Source organism: Kryptolebias marmoratus, linkage group LG13, assembly GCF_001649575.2.
Source record: "Kryptolebias marmoratus isolate JLee-2015 linkage group LG13, ASM164957v2, whole genome shotgun sequence".
In the NCBI taxonomy this organism is placed as follows: Eukaryota; Metazoa; Chordata; class Actinopteri; order Cyprinodontiformes; family Rivulidae; genus Kryptolebias; species Kryptolebias marmoratus.
Window position 1 is genome coordinate 1002767 of NC_051442.1, and position 23598 is coordinate 1026364.

Sequence of the window (23598 nt, forward strand, 5' to 3'; positions counted from 1 at the left end):
CTGTGGTTCAAGAGTGGCTTGACACAAGGAATGCGACAGCAGAAACCCATGTCTTTCATACGTCTGTGTGTGGTGGTTCTTGAAGCACTCACTCCAGCTGCAGTCCACTCTTTGTGAATCTCCCCCACATTTTTGAATGGGTTTCAATCTACTTTTTCATGATATTCTAATTTTATGACCAGCACCTGTATTTTATGTTAAAGTTAGATATTTCAACTGGTAAAAAAATGCACAATTCAAGTCTTTTCAGGAAAACGAGGCCTGCTGTCTCTGAAATATCTTAAATTCTTCCAAAAGGTTTAATTACATTTTAAATTCCACTCATGTTTGTTTTTAGTGAGGACAAAACGTCTTTTCAAGCATTGTTCTCCTTAAATTTCCCTTTCACTTGTTTGAGGCGTAACAAAGGCATCAAACACTTGTTCCCAATTTTAATCCTTCGGCTTCAACAAAGACAACGGAGACTATTCTGTGACTTGGCTCACACAGTTGAAAATAAACCAGGAGAAAGAAAGCGAGGACATGAAATAGACGACTTCACAGCCAGCGACATGGAAAGTAGGCTGTATCTTTAAAGACAAAATGCAACGGGCAGGAATGAAAAGGTGGATGAAAATATGAAAAGAAAGGCAGAGAGGAGAGGTTTGCTTCAGTAGAACAGTCTGTTGAAGAAAATTTAAACCATTTAATAGCTGACGGTTTGAGGTTTCTGAGGATTTTAGAGTTTAAAACAGATTAAAATAAAGAAAACATACATTTTATTTACAAGTCGGCTATATAAGTATGTAAAAACACAAATCCAGGAGCAAAATTACACTTAAAGATGGAAAAAAAGCATTTCACAATAAATTTTTAGCATCTTTTAGTCCATGTGAGCCTCAAATGGAGGGAAAATAATAATCTAACCTGAAAGATTAATCACATGGCATAAAATAACATAACTGAGCTGATCTCAATGTGGCGAGATATCTACGTTTAGGACCGAAAGAAGTAATTATGTTGTCCTAAACCCACATTCACTGTGATGCATTCATTTTGGGTGGGAGTCATAATCTATTTTCTGATTCATTGTGATTTAAAAATGTTAAAAATTGATTTTTACTTAATTTTATTGACATCGTGGTGAGGAATGCAGCGCTCAGACTGTTTATGGCGTGCACACAGCAGAAACAGAACAAGGCCGATGATACTCAGGCAGTATGTTAGTGCTGATTATTTACAAACTGACTAAGTGAATGAACCATCATACAGAAAAATGTGACGGCGTGCTAAAAAGCAGAAAGCTTAAATTGTGTTACAATAATGGTTTTAAATAAAAACTGGTTCATTAGATATAGACAGACAAGCACACATATATGATCAATATCACGGATATGATCAGTTATATGATTGCAGGTGATAAATTTAGGGATTTAAGTTGTCAGTAATGTTCTCCGTTCTTTAATATGAATGATGCAGACATAAATTTAAAAAACTGTGAAGCCAACAGCTTTCCTAAAATCCTCCTTCAGCTCTGAATAAAAACAGATTTCAACATGTTCACGGGGGGAGGTTTAATAATTTCTACCATATCTCTGTGTGTGAAATGTTTGCATAAGTAAAACTACAGGCAGAATCTGCAGTCACTTCTCCTCTCCGGTGCTTCCTGTGAGGTTAAATTGCCTCTGCGTTCTTTGAGCCCGAGTGTTTTGATATCATCTCGCTGTGTGAGCGGGAAATGTTTGGCGCTCTCACAACACTGTCACCAGGATGGAGCTTTAGATTAACCGTGCCAGTGAACAAAGTAATTCTGTTTCACATGCGAGCAGGGTCTGGTTGTCTGTGGGAGCAGCAGTTTGGTTGTAAGGATTAGTATGAGAGCCTGTTAATCTTCTCACCTCAGGAGACGGGCTGTCTGCAGCATATCAGCTAATGGGGATCTTAATAAAGAGGAAACCAAATTGAATATCTGAGCACATAAAGCAGACCTGAGAGGCACAGCAAGGCATGTGCTGATAGCATAATTTTATAGTTTGATCATCTTGGCTGAAATAATAACCTTGCTATGGGATATTATATCAGTAATTATTAAAATAAGACGAAAAGCTGTGAAAAAGTATTAAAAAGCTAAGTTTTTCTCACCATCCTTAGCTAAAGAAGTTTATTGCTTGTTTCACACTTAAAGCTTTAAATGTTACTTCTGGTAAAAAATAAAGCCCCCTTTTTAAATTCAAAAGGTAAAAGAAAGTACTAAAAATTTAACCTCGGAGGGGAAAAAACAAAAAAACACAAAGTTTCATGATTCAGTTAATAAAACTAAAACAGCATGTGTGAGAAATGATATCTGCCTGTTCTACAGCTGGATGAATTCAAAGGTAGCCTTCATAAAAACAGGAGAATACAGGTGTGTGTTAACACAACGCCAGGGCCAAAGGGTCAAAGGTCATTTAGAGTCCATCATTCTGCAGAGAGGAAGATTATTCACATTTTAAAACAGCTGCTGATCTTCACAGGAGTGGACGTCCCAGAAAATCCACCCTGAAGGTCAGACCGTGCAATGCTCCACCTCAGACTCGACGGGCCTCAGTTAGCAGGTCAAAGGTCAAAGCCTCTTCTCTCTAAAAACAACATGGCAGCTCGACTTCGGTTCATCTGAAGGAACCACAAGACTTCTGGAACAACGCCAGACCAAAATTGACCTGCTTACCCATAATGCACAGCTTCATTTTTGGTATAAACCAAGCACAGCATATTGGCACACTTCATACCAACTGTCGAGCATGAAGGTGGAAGCTTGATGATTTGGGCTTGTTTTTCAGCATCATTCTGACTGAAATTGTGTCACAGAGAAGGCGAGCAGCTATTCTGTCACTTAGCTTGCAAAGCTGAAAATAAACCAGGAGAAAGAAAGACGGTAAAAAGAAGCCTAGGTTCCGTCTTTAAAGACAATGCAAGATGCAAAAAACTGGGATGAAAAGGTGGATAAAAATATGACAAGAAAGACAAAGGTTCACTCCTGTGGAACAGAGTCAACTGAAGAAAAGTGACTGAAGTTTGGTTTGGTTTAAAACAGATTAGACTCATCCCAACTGTCAAGCATGGTGGTAGAGGGCTGATGGTTTGGGCTTGTTTTGCATCCTCAATCTGACTGAAATTCTGTCACTGCCTTAAACAATTTGTAGGGATAAACGATGATGCAGTTTTACTGAAACATCTTATCAGTTATTCCATTTAATTGATCAAGTGACGCTGATTCAGACGTATGGTCATAAAACTTTTTCTGAAGTATAAGTGTAAGTATCTGTAAATTTATAAAACAAAACTAAAGAATTCATCCTATTTTACAAGCTTGGCTGATTCTCTCTCAGATAGAAATCTGAACATTATCTGCACATCTTTACTCATCTGGTATTATGGCAGACTGCAGTATTCGTACATAAAAAGTGGACATTTATTTATTTATTTTTATTTTACCTTGAATGAAATCTCATACTGCTCTCCTCCCCATATTTCCAGACCCGTGTCGTATCCTCCCAGCTCCCAGAACCACTTCCTGTCCACAGCAAACAGTCCGCCTGCCATCACCGGGGACCTGCAGGACACATTAAAACCATCATAGAAACACAAATATGTGTTTTTTTTACTGTAAATGTAAATGTTGGACAGCGTAGTTTCATTAACGTGAAACAGTTTCATCATTATTTGTATCCCCAGAACCAGAACCAAACATGGAGAAGCAGCTTTCAGCTTCTCTGCACCATCGATCTGGAACAAACTCCGATGATTGTGATGTTTTTTTATGTAAAACACTTTGAATGCCTTGCTGCTGAAATGAGCTATACAAATAAATTTTTACTTTTACTTTACTTACAAAGTTTCATTAATGTTTTATAAAGATCCTGTATTCAGAAGGAAAGAGTGCTAACACCACAAAACGTTTCTTTTTTAATCCACAGACATTCCCAGTATGAATAAAATCTCCACAGTCATGATTTAAAAATAATGTTTCCTGCTTTTTGAACCTTTCTTTGACAGTTTCAGCTCAATAAATTCTGACAAATTCATTTTGGAGACAACGTGTGGGAAAATAAATTATTGATGGTATGACCTGATCATTCACTGAAACAGGGTTTTATACGGACTGCTCATCTGTTCGGTCTCAGTACTTTGAGATCCTCTGGAGACGTTCTTACTGTGATTTCTGCAGTTTGATCATTTAAGATTCCTTACCATCCTTAATTGTTTTGTTTGCTTGATACAGACCAAGAATTCAGCCACACTAAAACATTTTGTGAAACAGGACGTTTCTTCCAACTCGGTTAGGTAAGAAAGGAAAAGCCCCTCAGGTTGAATAATTTTATCTGAAACAAATATTTACTGTGGCACTTTTCCAATGGGAGTCTCATCCGTTTGATTAGTTAAATCCAGGTGGTGACTTTTTAAAATCGGTGGTGTATTTATAGAAGCAAAATCCCCCTCCACATAATGATGATAATCCACAACCCATTAACCCACGACAGAGTATGTATTTGCTGCGGTGGTCTCCGAGCTGCTGAGTGCAGCTTGTTAGCTGAATCTGACTGTTTCTGCTGAGCACCTGAGGCGGCAGGTGGAAATGCAAACACACAGTTACGTCAGATCTGTTGTGAATTAAATCATCAGCGCTCCGCGACACATGCATTACCTGCAGTTCTGATACAAACCGCTTCTGTTCTGCGCAGTACAAAAATACAACCACGTATGCATTTCTGGGTTGTCATGGTTACAAGGTTCTCATTAATAGGAGGCAGCAAGTCAGCAGGTGGTCTGTTCTCGCCAAAGTCGTCCCCGAGGAGGATCAATTAAAGGCAGATTTTGTAGAGAAACACTGCAGGTCTTCCCTGAACTCAGGAGCAGTGAGCAGTCAGCTTTCTGCAGATTTTCCCTCCAAACGCAAAAAAATAATTAAACAAAACGTAGCAGGGATTAGAGAAACCTCTGGTCTTAAAGTTTAGGCCATAAAAATGAAAACTGATTTTTAATGTTGTTGGGATGCATGCAGGGATAGGTGAATATGATGAGCACATTTGGTGCAAAGTGAGGGTGAGATTTGGAGGAAGGACAAACTGATCAGTGTCCAACACAACTGCTTGTTAGAAGATAATAAACCAACTTTAAAATCCGCACATTTGCTCCTAAAAGCACAAACATAAGTCCAACAGCATGAGAGTTAATGGTTAAAAGATATTCTGAAATCAGTATTGTAACTCACTCAAAAGGCTCAGTTGGGTCGTCTCTCTTCATTTCAGGAGGAATGGGGATCCTTTTGTAGTACATCTCCCAATCAAATGCTCCTCGCATGGCGTCCCCGGCCTGAGTGCCATACCCGAAGTTATCGTGGTCGATGACATCAATCATGGGACACACAATGGTCTTCCTGTTCTGGGCAATTCGGTCTAAAAGAAAAAATAATAAGGTTTATGTTTGTTGGGCCAGGAAAACATGCATTGTCCACACACAGAATTACATTTTTTTGTAAAGTTTCTATAAGTTTCTCTTTCTTATTTGCTTCTTATTCTGTCACAGATCAAATCTGGAAAGCAGACAAAGAACCTCACCGGAGGGTTGACGTTCTTGTGCACATGTCGTTCAGGAAAGACTGGATTCAAGAGTTGAGATCTGTTAAAACCTCACCTCACCTCTAAACTTGTCAAAATAATAAATGCAGAAATACAAATGGTTTCATTTGCTGGGAACTTCAACATACTTAGAAATGATTTAAAGTTCTGATAAATTCTAAAATCAAATCAATGTAAAAGTATTTTTATAAGACTCCTAAAAACTTTGTCCTAAAACTTCCTAAAGCGATTTATGGTTTTGTTTTATGTAGTGAAACTGACCAATCAAAGAAGAAAGGGCCGTTTAGGAAGGGATGGATTGCTTTACTAGAAACAGAAGGTTTTCTAAAACAGCTAGCACTGATAGGTTTAACAAAGACTTAACATTTTAAAATGATTAGTTTAACTGAACCACAGCAGGTTTTAGAAAATTAAGGGATTTTCACTTAATAGATTAATAATCTTACAGCCACAATGTGTTTTAGGACTAAATCAGTGCCTGCAGAGTAAAAATACGGAACATATTATTGATGTTTTATGATAGTTCAGCTAATCAAAACCTGAAGTTTACAAAAAGAAATAACTATCATTGCCTAAAGGAATGCATATCGCCCACGAGTTTTAGACTAAAATATTCTTATGTTGAGAAATGACAAAGTTTTATTTATTTTAGTCTAACCTTAAAAAAGCATTATGCACAATCTTCCTGGATACAGCCAACTCTTGCATGACCTGTTAGCTCTCAGAATATGTGCTGTGAATGACTCTCAGCTACTACCACACCAAATTTTAACTGTGTAAAACTGACTGAGTTATAGCTGTTTTGTTTATAGCCGATTGACTTTAAAAGTTAATCAGCTTTAGAACTACATCCAATGATTAGTAATTGAAAATCTGTGCTCTGGTTTACAATTAGTCAAACACACGCACACTCAGGCAGAAATATTATTGTTCTTTCACCTTTGGTAGCGTGTAATAATAACCAACTGGCCAACAATAACAACAAATGTCAAATTAACTGTAGTAACCAGGAAAGACCACAGGACACGATGCAGATCTGATTACCAAAAACCTACTCTGAAGGAAAGGAGGAAGTACAAACAGACAACAACAGACATGAGCCAGAACCAAAACTGTAACTCAGGCTTTAGCTGTTAAAATAAAAGCAGTGATTGAAGGGTTAAAAATGGTGATACGTTACAGGATGTTTCCATCACGTGAACGTCTGGATGTTCCTCACCCAGCAGAGGGGGCAGCCAGTTGACGTTGGCCTCGCAGTGAGAGTCCAGGAAGGTGATGACCTCGCCTTTAGCAGCGGAGGCGCCGAGCAGCCGGGTCCGGATCAGACCCTCCCTCTTCTTGGTCCTCAGAATCCGAACCTTGCTCATCCGGGTCATGTACTCCTCCAGGGCTGCCTTCAGGTGTTCTGCAGAGGAAGGAAGGACTGATGGTAGATTATCTGCTCCAGTTTAGTTATTTCGAAGGGGCAGAAATCTTCTTTTATTGCTTTCAACAATAAACACTTCATATGACAAAAAAGCAAATTAAGTGTTTTGAATTCACATTTCCATCTGCTCCACTCTGCAGTCAGAGAAGGAAGAATTTTTATGTCAACAAACATTTAAACAATATATGTTTTGAAACAAAATAACCAAAAATTGCCTCACTAGGTTTCCTTTTAAAAGAATAGTGGCTTGTTTTCCCCAGGATGTTCAAAATGTAAGTGCTCATTTAAAAAAAGGAAAAGTTTGTTGTTTGCTGTAGTAATTCTTTTTGTTTTATAGAGGCTTACAAGGATTTTGTTCCCAAATAAGTTTCAGTTTATGTAACAAGAAGAAAAATGCAGTGTTCAGTCTGTAAAAATAAAAATGTTCTCCTGAAGAAGTCAGAAGTATTTAATGTTTTGAATTCAAATTGAAAATCCTTGACAATAAAAAAACTCTTTGCTTTTGAGTAAAATGTAAAAAACAGTCTAATTATTTCAACACTGGCTGATTTTACATCCAAATGTGTTAATTCTCTAAGAATATGCTAAATTAATTTCAGACTTCTTATATTTGTAAGTTCCCATCACTATTTGGAGTCAAGTCTGACTAAACGATGTTTAAAAAGAAGCAACGCCACAGTGTGAAAAACATTTAAAACCATAATGTTCTCAACAGAACTGCAGGACAGTGAGATCAGTAAACCTGCCTGCAAACTGGGAAAACTAAAACTTTATAAAAACTAGTGTCGTACCTCCAGGATCTCAAAGGGCCCTGTGTGCATACATGTCCTGTGGTTGTACATTATTTATTCACTAACCTCTTCACCAATCCATTTAGTAACATTTATCTCTTGTGCCAGGCTTTTTGCCTCTTTATAAAACAGTTTAAGGGCTTTTACAAATCTCCTGTTTTTGCTGCAAAATAAAAATGTGCATAAAATAGATTGAAGGACGTCCAACACATGAAACAGCTTCTGACAGACTCTTAATATTTTAGTGCTGTTATATTTGGAGCATCTGCTCTGTGTCCCACAGCGGGGGTCCAGGATTACACTGTCACAGACTGACAACACCGAGCGCCGTTCCCAGTTCTCCGCAGCCCCCGAGACGGTCTGAAGCTCCCCGTGTAACACGAGTCATTTAGAAAATAAATGCTTGGCTGCCGTGCAGCCTTTGAGGATGTTTTCAAGATCAAGAAAAAAAAATTACTGCGCTTTAAATCTTAAACATCTTTCAACGGGACAAATGTTTCCTTTTTGTTTTTTTGCCCGTGGGATTTTCACATTTTCAGTTCCATTATCAGTTATTAACAGCAAAACGTTAAAGCTCAGGAGTAAAAACCAACAAATGGCAGACACGTGTGGTTTTAACATGAATACCTCTAACAGCATTCTTAGATTTATCATCCCCAACAAGTACTGCAGAGGTCCTTCTGACCTTCCCATTATAAACAATTCACATCTGGTATCAGGCCAGCAGAGTTTAAGTGCTCATTTGCAGGTTGATGTGAGATTTTCTCTGAAGGGAAAACAATTTCTTCATGATGTGATTTAAAAGCATCCTTTTTTGCTTTTTTTCACCAGTTTAAGCCAAAACAAAGAAAAACAGCCAAAGTGCTCAGCTGTAACATCATGTAGTTCCATTAGTCTCCTCTCTGTACATAAACCTCTTTAACTAAATTATTGATTTCACCAAATCAAACAAAATATGCAAAATTTGATTTTGTAATGTCCGCCCAAACACTGACTTATTGTCAGAACTGGTTACCATGGGGATGTTTAAATAGAAAAGAGATGGTTCTTTTGATCACTGTAACAGTTTTACAGTTTGTCTACTTTTCCCTGCTTAATACTTGATGTATTTTTAGTATTTTGTATTTTCTTTGATGTATTTGCTGTATGTGTTGCTGCCTTCTTCTTTATGTCTCTCTTAAAAAAAGGTTTTAATCTTAAGAAGACTTATGTGGATAAATAAAGGATAAATACATACATATATAAAGACATCCTGCTTGATCTGGAATAGAATGCTATGACTTTTGGTAGCAGTTCATTGTTAATATTGGACAGAATTAGGAATAGCAAACTTCCCTATAGACAACAATCCACAACTTTGTGGAGCTCCAAGTCATAAAGGCTCACAGAAAGTTGGATTTTTTATGACTGAACTGAAATTTCTAACACATTTTTACATTTTACACAACTACAGTTTAAGTTTGATGATTTTTTTGGAGATTTTACCACAAAGTGATCAACTAACTAACTTTGAACTGTCTAAACTTTTCAAAATGTTTGCAAACTAGCTTTTCTTACTAAACATCATAACTCATATTTTATTACAAATATATTTTGATCTGGAAGTAAAAAGGTCTCTATAACTTGTCTTATCTCCTAAATTAAACATAAATTTTACCATCAGAGTTTTCTGTGGCTGACAGTAAAATCATTTTTATGACAACTGCTAGTTTGAGGCTTACTTTTCAGTAAGTTTCTGTCTGTCCAGGCACAAGGATGTGAGAGACCCAGGTGTGTGGTTACCATGGTGACCATAATGAGCCACTGGCTGCAGCTTTGATTTGTTTTTTCTTGGTTTTCTTTACTCTTCCTCAGTTTATACATCAAAATGTAACCTTTTTTTTTTTAGCTAAGATTATTCCAAAGTTGATGCATGTTGAAGCTGCATCTGCACCATTAAAGATTTCAGATATTTTCCAGTTATATAGACGTAATCAGGTTTTAAACGTGATGTTTATTGTTACAGTCATGGAGGATGTTTGCTGCATCTTTTTTGTTTCCTTTTGTGAATTGAATCTGGAAGGATGATAAGAAACACAAACTCTGGGAGCGCTCTGTGGTTAAAAGCAGTCAAAACATGACGCACGATTCTGACAGCTTTCTTTACAAACAGCCACAACACCGGCTGTCTGCCGGGGAGGAAACAGACTGAGAAGCTGGGATTCTGACCTTTTCACTTCATCCTTCAGAAACTTGATTTACTTTCCTGCCAACTGCAGATCTGTCTGAGCTGCTTTTGATAGAAAGAGAAGTTGATTTGAAAACCAAACGGATGATCTGCAGCAGGAAGGAAAAAGGACAAGGATAAAAATATTTAAAGAGCTTAAACTGTGATAAACACTAAACAAATAGAAGGCCTTGGAACCCCTGAAGAAATGCATGATTTAGGTCACAATCCGGATCCTATGACCCTATGGCCATGGCCCAGGTTTGCAACAGTTTTCTTTTGATTCATGCAGAAAGAGGAAAGTTATGCATCAGAACACAACATCTGTGCATGCAGGAACGACAGAAGTGTTTCCAGTACTTTAAGGTCCAACTAAGCCCTCCTGTAGCTGCTCACTGTGACGCACAATGATGCAGACTTAACACCATTCGGGTTTTTACAAACATCTGCTGCTTTCCTCGGCATAATCTCTTCAATCTGAGAACCTGCTGTGTTGCAAAAATGCCTCACACTTTTTTACTTAAAAAAAAACCTCCTATAGTCTGCCTTCATATCACTCCATCAAAAGCTAATCCCAAATCAAATCCCTTCATCCTTCTCTAAATTATTTCAAGGTAAGGCCTTTTTCTCTTCCTTTCAGATTCCATCTGACTCTAGTGGAGGTCGGCTTTATTTACTCGGAGCGTCTGTTTATTTCACACCTCCCAACCTACACACTGTAACGTTTGACTTTGCAGCAAGGACAGAGGGGTTCTCTGAGGTCAGCCTCAAACGCCAAGAAAACCACCACACATAAAAACGTGACTATTACATGGATGGCTGTGCCTCTTTATGAACGCTCACCCCACACAAAGAGACGCTTACATCATCCTGCTAACGACAGGAAACGAGTAAAAATTAATCAAAGCACATTGGCCCCTTGTGTGAAAAGGCCTTGTATGTGGAGAGGTGAGGGAATAGGATCAGAGTATTTAATTATGATTGGTTAATTTCCCTGAATAAATTGGAATACAGCTCATACTGTTTACCAAAAGCAAGGAGGCAATTAATCACCGTAATGAGAGCGAGCTGATGTCGACAAACACATTAGTCTTTATTAAAAAGTGAAGCGGAGGAGGGACACAGGGCTGAGGCAAAGTGGATGCTAGGGTCATTTCAGAGCGGAGAAGAGTTTGGAAGACATAAAACACCATGCTGTGATAAAAATCCAGGTGATTTACGGACTGAAAATTCATCCAACACTTCTGTTCATCTCTTTTCCTGAACACATTGCTAATTTACATCTCAGAAAGGTGTCCTCAGTTTGAGTTTAGCAGCCGAAAAACAAAGATTTATACGCGTGCTTACTCTGTAAATAAATGCAAAGACGGCTCACTAAATCTGCCACCTATTGGGTACAACTACGTCAGTGTTGGAAGTGGGAAAAAAGTGCAAGTAGTCTGATCAACACCACCATTCACCCCACATCAGACCACTGGGTGGTGGTGTTTGTCCAATCTAACGACTACTGTCTTTATCTGTTATCCATCCATCCATCCATCCATCCATCCATCCATCCATCCATCCATCCATCCATCCATCCGTTCCAGAGTTGGATAATGGGGGCAGCAGCTTAAGCAAGGACGCTCACATATCTCTTTCTACAGCCACCTCTTCCAGGAGGTCCAAGGTATCCCGAGGCCAGCCGAGAGACCTAGTCTAACCTGTGTGTCCTGGATCTTCCTTGTCCAGCTCTCTTCCTTGTCCAGTTGGACATGCCTAGAACATCTCCCTTAGGAGGCATCCAGGGGGCATCCTTACCAGATGCCCAAACCATCTCAACTGGCTCCACACAATGTGGAAAAGCAGCAGCTCTCCCGGATAACCAAACTTACCACCCTATCTTTAGTTTTCTATATAATGCTGGTGCCTGTGGATTGGCAGTTGAAAGCTTCAGAAGAATACTGTAGTCCTATTTGAAGCAGTTTGCTTGGCAAACACATCAGAAGTTCCGAGTTGTACTCATTTCCAGTCAAAATGGAGAGGTTGTTTCATCCAAAGGGATTCTCATGATTCATGCACCACCCGATCTTCTGTATCTGACCCAATCAGAAGTGCAGAGTGGGTCCTGACTTCCTGTTTAAACTAATGCCTTGTGGGTAATGTAGTTTATATGAATCAGCCATAGATTACAGTTGGTAAAACTAACTTTTAGAAGTGGAGGTAAGCTATAAAAAGTGACAATATGCTAAGAATAAAAATTTACAAGTGGAGGTTCCGGAAGCTGGTGAAGACCCGCCCACTTCAAGCACTGTTTATTTAGCATAGAATTACATGTTGATTGTGTAGATATTCTTCTGACAAAGGCAGAGAAAGATCTTTACACCACACAAAAGACTATGTTCTGATGTTTAGGCTAGGGTTAGGGTTAGGGTTAACGCCAGGATCTCAAGTTTTAGGATGGAAGCGATCTGGAACACACAGAGGCACGTTCCTTGAGTAGCCAGGTCCAGACTAGAGTCTGATTCAGAAATCACCAAGAGACCAAGCAATGAGAAGATGCTTCTCTCACAGGAACCCCCAGGTGAGCGTTGGATGGGAGGGTGGAGGGATGGGACCTGAAGGCCATACCAGCATTACTACTTTTACTTCTTTTAGATATTCGAGTTTTATTGTCTTTTTGGATAATCCTGAGTTTAAAAACAAGGCATCTGGACTTTTTTTTTTTAGTTGAAGATATTTTGCTTCTCATCCAAGGAGCTGTTTATATTCAAATGAAAAGTGTGGAGTTCCCGGCTTTTAAATAGCTTCCATCTCTGGAAGCCAATTTGAGGACCTCGTTAAGTGATATTTAATTGATAGTAGAAATGAAACCTTTTTTTTTATATAAAAAAAACAATGAAATATCCCTGTGAAAATATTTACAGCTCATTGCCAAGCACGAGACAACTATTTTGATTATTTTTGGGGAAAACTACCTACTTTAACAGGAATTACACAACTTCACAATAAACTAACAAAAGAAGCCATATAACAAAAGGAAGACATATAGAACATAGAACCTGATTCTCTGGCATAAACCACTGACTCTATAGATGCATATTTCACATTGTTTACTAAATGGTCATGAAAGAGCATCAGTGCATAGAATATTGGATCAAAACACTTTATCCTAAGAAAAAAATCATAAAAATGACCACAAATGAAATACAAGACTCTCAATTTGAAAGAAAAAAATTAACTTATATAGTTTGTTGCAATAAGAGATGTCGAGTTATTTAAACTCACACTGAATCCTAATTATAAAAATGAATATTTGCCCCACAAAAACCATGAGCCACATCCTCACTGACACATTTTCATCAGAATTCAATTAGTTCTGGATCCAACATGGCACGCTGAGCCGAGCTCTGGTTCCAGGGTGGCGGTGGATTAATCCCCAGATGCCTTGGCACATCACCAAAGAGCGGAGCTGCTCATTTATTTTCACAAACTACTCCCATGTCCTTGAGAACCCCATTACTCTCTTTCAATTTTCTTCTTGAGCCTGCTTGAATTTTTGGTGGCATCATTAAATAAATTACTCTCGAAGGAGTGACGGAGCGTTTTGTAGGTCAGAGTTTTCTAAACTTTCAGGGGTGGGACCCAGAGGGAGGCTGAGGAAGAACATAACAAACAAAATGATGTCATATTCCTGCAGTCTCATATTCTGTTTTATGTTCTGTTACAAACAAGGCTCAGACAGCTTTAGGCAGCAATCTGTTCCCTTCATCTTTAATTAACACCAGAATAAAGTCAAAGAAGTTATGGTTCGTTATCACCTTAGATATTATTTGTTGGGGCTGAAGTCTGCAAAACTGTTTTAAATCCTTATTGACAAATTTGAACTCACTGGACAACTAAAACCCTCAATCCTGTCCATCAAAAATGATCTTCGACTTTAACAATCTATTAGATTGAGCCAACTGTATCTCTGTTCCTTTTCAATCAGGACTGGATCTCAGTGACACTTTCTCTCAATAATAAGAAGACTTTATGGTTCTCAAACTGTGGCACAAGAACCACTCTGATGGTACTCAGAGGAAAGTTTGGCATCCATCCATCCATCCATCTTCTTTACCGACTTTTCCCTTTTTATGGTCACAGGGGAGTTGGTGTTTATCTCCAGCAGTAATTGCGCGAGAGGACACATGGTATCCAATATTTACAAGTTTAATAAGAAGCCAATTAACCATAAGAAGCTGAAATGTATTTGGATGCTGAGAGCAGAGAGAGTAAAAGAAAAAAGCTGCAGATCTTTGCTCCAAATGGAAACTACTAGAAACAGAAGTGTGGTGGAGAATAACTCAAGAGTCCCTGTGGAAACTGGAGCAGACAGTGGTTAACTGGTGTGTTAGTGACTTCTCAAGACGCTTCAGTGAAGTCTAAGCAACAAAAGGTGCAAAACAGAGGATTCAAGTTATCTCAAATTTGTGTTCTTGTTGTGGAGCAGAAGAAGAAACATGAATGCAAGGCACCACTGAATCTTAAATTATACCCTTCGACGAAGTATAGGTTGAGTTTTCCTCAATAGTTGCTCCTGAATCTGGAATAAGGAGCTAAAAGCTTTGTTTATTAAACCAGGAATTAAACTGTTTATTTATTTAAAATATTTATTTTTGGGTTTGTTGTTTGGATTGTAGAACTCATCCATAGTGAACACTGGGTTCATGCATTGTTTCGGACATCACCATTACCCGAGGAAAGTCCAGCTGAGGATTATTACAACTCATTGTGTCCCTTGACCCAATGTTTTCCAAAGTCAGGGTCATGGCCCCACTGTGGGTCACAGAACATTTGGTTTTTGGTCCTAAAAGAATCTCCAGAGCTCCTACAAGCACTTTTCCATTAATTGTTACAAGTAATAAAAAAGAATAGTCATAAATGGAGAAATGCAGGACAATTTAATCTTTAGCTTTGTGTATTTTCATCACACTCCTATGTATTTTAAGTATTTGTTGTTGTCCTTTTGGGAGTCAGAAGCTAAAACGTTTAGGATCCACTGCTTTAGCCAAAGTCCAAACGAACTTGTTGAAGCGTTAAGGTTAGAATAAAGCAACAAGTGTGGTTTTTAAGTTTATAGTTGAGAATTTAGGTAGATTGGTCATTTTGCTTGTTTATGGTAGATACTCAAAGTGTCTGAAATATTCCAGTACAACTTTAAAGCCTGTATGGCTGGTAGATAAACTTAATAAATTATGCATTGAACTTCATTTTTGTAAATATGCTAGCTTTGATCAGTTATCTAATCCAGACATCACTCATTTTACATGAACATAAACATATTCAGAAATTATCTACAGAGTTAAAACCCACAGTAGTAATTACTCAATTCGATTTTCATTTTTAGAGTTAGTCAGAAATGTTTACAGTACAGGCCTCAGATTGTGGCAGACGAACCCAGGCAGGAAGCACGGGGGCTTTATGATGCTGAAAATCACAAACTGAACCTGAACTCAGCTGCTCTTTCTCTTCTGCTGAGCCATTTACAGATCACATTCTCCTCAGGACTCCATCACATCACTGCGTGTTTAAACTGTTACTTTCTGTTAGACGTTTCAGAGCAATCAAGTCGAGGACAAATAACTTTCATGCTACAGCCTATACGGCACTAAATGCAGCCACCAAAATACTACAATGGAAGAGAATTGTGCAATGAGTAAAATAAATGTATCCTGGTTGTGCAAAATTAATTAAAGGTATGAAATGTTTATTTTATACCAAGTTTTGTTGTATTGTTTTGTGCATTGCATCGCACAAATGATGATAAACCACTAATCCTGGCTGCGGTCCTCTGGTGAGCCACAAGCATGCCTAAAACAATCTGAGATGGAAGAGTGGAGTTTATTTGCTAAGTTTAGGCAATCCATCACAGGTGTGGTATTCAGCTGTGGGTGAGCTCATTCAGGTAATCAAGAAGAATGGTGCAGGAGGGAGCAAGGAGGACAACAAAGAACAGCATGAACCAAAATATACAGACAACTCCAAGCCTTTTCACAAAACTGTTGCATGATCTGGCTGCAAAGACAAGCTTCTGGATATTCTTAAATCATCAATCAAAACAACCACGGCATCAAGGAACCGTAGGAGACATGAAAAATCAATCGGTGGGACAGATGTCGAGCATTAAAATGTGTGTTGGGCACCTCCCATTCTGCAGTCCTGCAGCCGATTGTCTTCATTACATCACAATGCCAGTGCAGGAAAATGGCAAACTGCACTAAAGTGTTGATTAGTTTGAATAACATTTTGTTTTAGCCAATGTTGCACTGTCCTAAAAACAAAGAAAACAAACCAAAGTTTTGAAAACATGCTGTTCAAGGAAGACAACATCTGTCAGAAAGTGTAATATTTTGTCTAGCAAGATATAAGAAATATGATTAGTATGTACTCTCAGCCAGAACTACAGTATGTAGAACCTTAATTATATTGTTGTTGTTTGAAAATGTTACCACTTTCTGAGAGTTTCATTAAAACTCATCAAATGGTTGATGAGATATTTTGCTGACAGACAGAAACACACGCAGACATGATTGCCTGTAAATAAAAAGCAGCAAAAGTGTTTTTCATCAAAGTTGCCTGAAAGAACATTTTTTGTAGCCGAATTATTGGTTGCACACGTGGATGCTAACAAGAAGCTTCAACATGCTAACCGTTAGCTCAAAGAGACCTTTTTAAATGAAGCTCGAAGCCAATCTATACATCTGCTACAGCGGCGTCATTAACGCTGTCTTCACACGGTAAACGTGACTCATCCGGTCTTCTGCTCAATCGAATCAATCACCCCAAACTGATGGCTCTACATCTGTAAATGGCAACTCTCAATTAGCTGCTTTTGTCCTCCATCGTTTGTCTCCCTCTTCATATCCGTCGTCTCTCCGTCACACTTCGCCGAGCACCATTACCTCATTATCTGCCTTCGCTCTCAGCCCCCAACAGAAAGGCACGCGCTGACTGGAATGAATAAACACGCCCAACTTTGTTCAGAGTTTCTGCACCGCTGCCTCCCTCTCCTGTCTCACAAATCATTCCCTATCTCCCCCATCGCCAAACCTTCCTCCCCCTACGCTGCTCCATCATTCACAGGGCGAAGCTGCATGTGTTGATAAGATGCTTCAAAGTAGCTCCACAGTGCTGACAGCAGCTCTCTCAGGCAGCCGGAGGAGCTAAATTATTTATTAAACTGTCCCAAAATTTAAACACGCTGTCGATCTGCAGGAAGAGTCTGAGCCGGTCAGGAACCGCAGAACTCAAAAGGTTCGATGAGGTGCTGATCATTTCTTCTATCTTATCAAAAGTTTGCTTTGATTCATCTCCCTGTGAACAAAACTTTTATAAAAATCCTTTGGTGAATATTCAAGGTGTCCAAACGACCAAATCTTACCCCTTCGGGGACAACTTTTTCCCAAGCTAAATGTCAAAAATTCAACAAATCAATTAATGGTTTATTAAAGATCTGTCAGTGTGGTTATCAATAATTTACTCTAAGCAAAAAGAAACTAATTATTTCTTTTTCAGGGAAGAGTATGAAACAAAGATTCTTCCTTGGTGTTCAGATAGATACTCCTGTTCAGGCTCATTACATCCAACCTGCTTCAACATATCCTGAGTTTCTTCAAGAGATCTGCTTCAACTTCCCCTAACAATAAGACAGCTGATTATCAACCTGTTAATGAACGTCAACATCCGTGATAACGATGCACTCTGTACCCAGGCGCCTTTGGTTTTTATGATTAAAGAACAGAAAAACTTGTTTTTACAGTTTAGATCTATTTATTTAAAAATAGTTTCTGGTCTAAAAACAGTGAGTGAGGTAAATGAATCTGCTAAAAATGATAAATTACAGGCTGTGCTAAACAGCAGGTGATGTTTCTGTCAGATATTTATATACATGATGAATTAATATCATCCTTGATTTAAGGTGACCCCCCCCCGCTTTTTACTGACAGCACATAGAGACTCCCATTGATGTGCACTGGTGGAGGTTTTTATTTTTATTTTTTTAAGGACACTGATTGGTTGAGAGGCAGTTCGTTGACACCTTTAAACCAGAGAAGGGTATGTTGCCATGGTAACAGGCCCAAGTAAAAAGTAAACCAGCTTCATGACACTGAAAAGCCTAAACTGAACCTGAAGTTTGCCCACTAAGCCAGGAATCCTGCTCTGTAGTTTTGTCCCTTTGTCCCTCAGTTGGACGTAATGAGGGTTTGTGTGTTTTTTATTTTAACAAGCGAAACATGAGCTTCTTCACAGCTTCCTGTAAGCATTCTCTCTCCAAATCAAAAACCAAACGTGGACAGCAGAACCCACCTGAAACCCAGTCTGGAAGGTTACAGTCATCTGTAGGTCGTATCAATCAGAGGTACTTTTAAAAATCAAGCTATAAGAGACATGACAGCACCATGGGATTGTTTTATTTTTCCTGACTTTGTGGACTTTTCCCATCTTGTTCTGGTATGAACTCTTTGGGTTCTGTATTTTATTAATTTATGGTTCTATTTCAGGTTTCTGTCTGGTTGTTTGTTTGTTTTGCTGTTTTCCTTGTTCCACAGTAAAATGTTTCCTAACTTCTTCTTGTTTTCTGGACTCTTTCCGTCTTGCTCGCTGCCTTTTTCTTCACACCTGAAGCTGATTTGTTACTCATCACACCTGATCTGTATTTTCTCATTTACTCCCTCAGAGTTTAAAGCTCCTGTCGTTATACAAGTTCTGGTTTCAAGCTGCCTTCATGTCAGTCGTGTTCTGTAGTTTTATGACATTATTAGCAAACTGAGCGTTTAAAAAAAATATATAAATCCTGCATATTTATTAACTGAGTACCTATATTCCCAGGAAGAAAACTTTAGGTCAAACTGTTTGTTTGTATTCTCAAACATTTTAAGTTTGATCAAAATAATGTTCAGAAAAAAATGAATAAATAGTATCTGAGGTGTCCTTTTTGCCTGAGTTGGATTAAGTGTTTAATAATTTACATTTAATTAATGACCAGTCCATTTGAACACAAAGATGTCAAAACTTAAGTCTGCTTAAACACTAAAGAAGTTAAGTGCTTTTAAAAGCAAACTCTTCATGAATACCAGCCAGACAAACCCCACAAAACAGCATTTTTGAATTAATTTTAAATGAAAAAGAAAAACACTGACTCAAAGGAAAACACTTCGGAGGAATGGCAAACAGCTGTCAGCTCTCAGACTCCATTAGTGTCATTGCTTTTTTTTCTTTGGTTCTCAAACGTCGTATAAAAAGGTTCTGTCATCTGGATGTGTTCATTTAGACTGATTCAGTCTGAAAACACTTTTTATTTCTTCCCTGCTGCAGCCACTGGTCCGGGCGTGCACCTGCAGAGGCAGATGTCTGTTGTTTTCTCGTGGAAAACAATAAAAGCTTCGGCTGATGTTTCTGCACACTCCTGCAGGAAGCTGAACGGCAGCTGCCGGTTGGAGGTTGTACCGATGCCTGCTGGGAGCCATTCTGTGTCACCATCAGACTGCCTCCATGTCTGACTGCAAATACATCAAACGTTGCTCTGTATAGGAGCCCCGCACCCCTTATTTGAAATGAAGCATTGCAGCCATTTGCTGAACTGATCCCATTGGGGAGCAGAAAGTGGGAAAGTAATTGGACAATCAATCTGCCAATGGCAGGTTTCCATCACACCGAAGCGGATAATGCAGAGTGCCAGAGCTGTCCTGCTGAATAAATAACAGGCTTTGTTTCTGTCTCTGATTACACGACACGTCTTTTTTCACTCCTGAATAGAAATTCAGAGGTATTGACAAATGCAGCAGAAGTATTTACAAAAGCCGAATAAAATGCCAAGATTAGGAGTTTTGTTTGCAGGCAGTGTGCAAACATAAAGGTTATTTTTGTCTAAACATAGTAAAACTGGCATCAGATGCTTGGCACGGTTAAAAGGGGACATATGGAGAAAATCGAAAAATATTTTGGTTGCCCAAATGGACTACAAACTTTGAAACATGATTGGCTGAGAGTAAGCGGAACACCGCAAAATAGCCTGTAAGTTATTTGTATTCAATTAAGTATTCTGATTTGTTAAGGTAAATTAAATTACTGCAGGTCTGTCTTAAAAATGAGTCCTGGTGTCTCAATGAGACTAACTGTATAAATAAAAGTTAAATAAAATAAAAAATCCTGCACACTTTACAGCTCTAGCTCAGATTAGATTCATAAATTTGATCTCCTACCAACTTTAGCCTGAAATCATGCTGCATTTACTGTTGCTTGGAAATGGGAAGTCTGATCTCTTTATGGCTTTTATTTTTTGTTGGTTAAAAAATAAATCTGTTTGCCAACTGGTTAAACAAAACTAGCAGCAGCAGACCAGAAACATGCTCGTAAACATCTGTGAAAATATCCGCTGGTTCTGAAAGCTTTAAATTTACCACATGTGGGCTGGCTGTTATTGTTTCTATCGAGAATGCAATATTTTAACAGTCTTGGCAGGTTCAACACTGCTTTGTGGCAAAAAAAGAGATGAGAAATTTGTTCTAAATGTCTGTGGTCAACCTTAAAGCAATACAAATATTGGCAGTTTCGTGTATTTCAGTTGATATGAGGTAAACAAGGACTTGTTGAACTGCATCTGTGATTGTATTTAATGATTTAATGTTTTTTGACCAAACAATGCTTTTATAAACAGTGATTTATCATTTGTTTAAAAATGATCGCAGCTCATCTAAGATGAGGTGGTCTGTGGCAGATGAAAAACTGAGTTTGAGTCCTTTCGCAGGTTTTCAAGAGTTAGAAATGTAAATAAATGAATAGTAGGGAAAGCATCTTATGAGATAAAACTTATTTTTCATCCTGAAGCTGTTTGAAAAGTGTGCTTACATCAAGATACTGCATCCTTGGTTTTCCCAGAGAGAACAAGACTTAAAGGCATTTGTGGATTCATATTTGCTGTATTTTTTATTTTATTTTTTTAAACTGAATATTCCATAGCTCCACAGTTGTCAGAGGAAAGTCGTGACTGGATTCAACACAAAAGTAAAGCGACTCCTTGGCAGCTCAGCTTCCTCCTTTGAATCCCTGCTGTGTCATGGCCAAGGGAGATGAATGAATAATGTTTTTTTTCCTGCATCATTAAATCCAGAACAAAGTTTTTTAGCCTGAACTTCATCTAATGTTTGTGTGCCAGCAGAGTCACGGGGGGTCAGGCTGGAGGGCTGCCAGATGTGGACAATTTTCACCTGCAGCTACAACCATGGAAAATATAAATATGTATATTTTTGTCTGCTAATAAGCTTGGAAACTTTGCCTGTGAATATTCATGACTGACAAAATGCAGGATGGGATATTGTGTGGTGTTTGTGTATTATTCTTTGCTGAAAACAGTTTAATGAGAGGAACTAAAGATAATTATGGTGATTTTTTTTTTCTACATTGTTTTCCATTGGTTGCTGGTTTTAGGTAGGAAGCTGATAATGAACAAAATTGAGTTTAATTTAAATGAAGAGTGTGCTTTTAAACCACGTTGAATATATTTACTCACAGTAATTAAGTTTCTTGGCTTTTAATGTTTCCACAAACAGCTTTCAGTGTAAATAACCACAACATTTACTGAAATAATTAATGTTTTGTGAAATGGTGGCGTAATCGTATAAATTGTCGAGACATGCATGACGGGGATGGGTACAGACAAGCTGATAAAGAAAGTTTTATTTAATTGATTTTTGTTGACTGCCAGAGCAGAAAAGAAGTCAAGGAAGATTCTAAAGCACTCTACACCAAAGCAAAGCAAGAACGACTCATTCAGATGAATCTTTGGAGCTGAAAGATGTTTGTTTTAAATAAGATACGGGAAAAATTTATCCTGCTGATCACAGCTGAGAAAGAGGAGGAAGTATGGAAAGTCAAATGGGTCATAATTTTTGACATGCCCACATGCCCACACTAGCATTTAACTAGCTAAGTGTTAAGATTTTATTTTTCCACATTGGTACATTTTATTCAGTTCTGTAGTGCCTTTTAATTTGAATCAAGTCCAGATTAAATTAGTTGAAGGGTCTTTGTTTCTGAAAACAGCTTTTAGCGCCTGTTCTTGTTTTCCTTTTCTACCAAACCATTGACATAAAGATGGAGGCAATGTTGTTGAGATTTCAAGCAATGTGAATCTGTTTACCGGAGAGCTGCCATGTTGCATTTTTGGAACCAGAGTCTGCAACACTAAGGGTGTGGAGCTTCAAGCCCCACCCACTTCCTGCACACAACCATGGTGTCACCTGACCTTTCTTTTAAGCATGAAATAACTAACTACATCTAACTAAATATGGTTTAAAAAAATGAATAGCTGAACACAGCAGCAAGTGAAGAACTACATAAACCAACAGAAGTAATCACCCAAAGAAAGTTTTCTAAGCTGTATCGTTATTATTTTTTTATTTAGATCAATGTTCTGTTCATTTATGTGGAGGGGTGAGATCTAAAACTTATTCTAGAACCAGAACAAGGGTTCCATTCTGTCTTCAAGCTCTGGGTTCCAAAGAGACATTTAATTTTCTTTAACAGTCTCTGCACCAAACCCAAATCAAACTCTGACCCTAAAACTGAACCAGGACTTCAACTTCTGAATAAGTCAACTATAAAATACTCAAACCCCTGTAAATTTTAACATTTGAATTGTCCTAGATGGCAAAAAATGTATTCTTTAAAAGGACCCAGCTCACTCCTCTGCTGCATGAAAGATACTGACAGCTTTCCAGTAGTTCACATAACCCATACAGTATTCTAAGAGTGCAGTTACTCCCAAAATGCTAGTTGGCGGCAGGATTCTGCGCCTGTGTGAAGAGCTTCGTAATATGCTTCAGATAACAAATGAAAGTAACTGAATCTAAATCCAGTTCTGTTTGTCTGAATGGATGTGTAAAACGATCAATGTTCGAGGAAATGGGCCGACTGCTGATCTATTTTTATACAGATTTGCAAAGGAAAGTGTCATTTAGCAGCAGATTAAACAAACCTATTTGGTTTAAACCTGTTATATTTGAAGGAAGCATTAGGCTATGAGTAAACAGCTGCAGGACGTGCGCGCTACAATGTGTTGGTTTGAAGCTTAATTCTGCTGGATCTGGAGTCAACACCTCTGTATCACTTCCCAGATGACAGAAGGGTGAACAAGCCAAGGCTCTGATGGGTGTTTCATTAATGCTGAAACAAAAACCAGTAAGGCTGAAAGTATTTAAAAGAAAACACTTTTTCCTGAGGATTCCAGCTCAGCAGATGTTGGGATTAGAACCAGAGATGAAGAGGTTTAACAATCTGAGCGGGGAGGCTCAGTGAATGTGACAGCTGAAGCTGGTGGATCATAGAGAGTCAGATTAACTACAGACCAGTGGATTTGTTCATCTGATTCCAAGAAAAGCCGACACGTTCAAACATATGATGCTCCGACAGGCGCATACTGTAACACGTGCCTCTGGTTTACATGCATCATCTACAGATTTCTGTCTGCACTGATATGGAGAAGACAGGAGCATCTTTTTGCTCCTTTCCCTTTCTGGATGTGACAAGTTGTTCCTTACGCTGGCTGGCCATAAATCC

The 23598-nt window shown here is 38.4% G+C and overlaps 1 protein-coding gene across 2 annotated transcripts in view; it reads right to left on the minus strand.

Moving 5' to 3' along the window:
* Positions 1–23598, minus strand: part of LOC108245644 (polypeptide N-acetylgalactosaminyltransferase 10) — a 52196-nt gene that overhangs the window by 6645 nt on the left and 21953 nt on the right. For both annotated transcript variants that reach the window (XM_017432732.3, XM_017432733.3), the window contains exons 5-7: positions 6817–7002; positions 5231–5414; positions 3454–3571 (exon numbers count right to left, since the gene is read on the minus strand). In XM_017432732.3, the coding sequence (XP_017288221.1) occupies positions 3454–3571; positions 5231–5414; positions 6817–7002 (488 nt within the window). The remainder of the gene's footprint in view (positions 1–3453; positions 3572–5230; positions 5415–6816; positions 7003–23598) is intronic.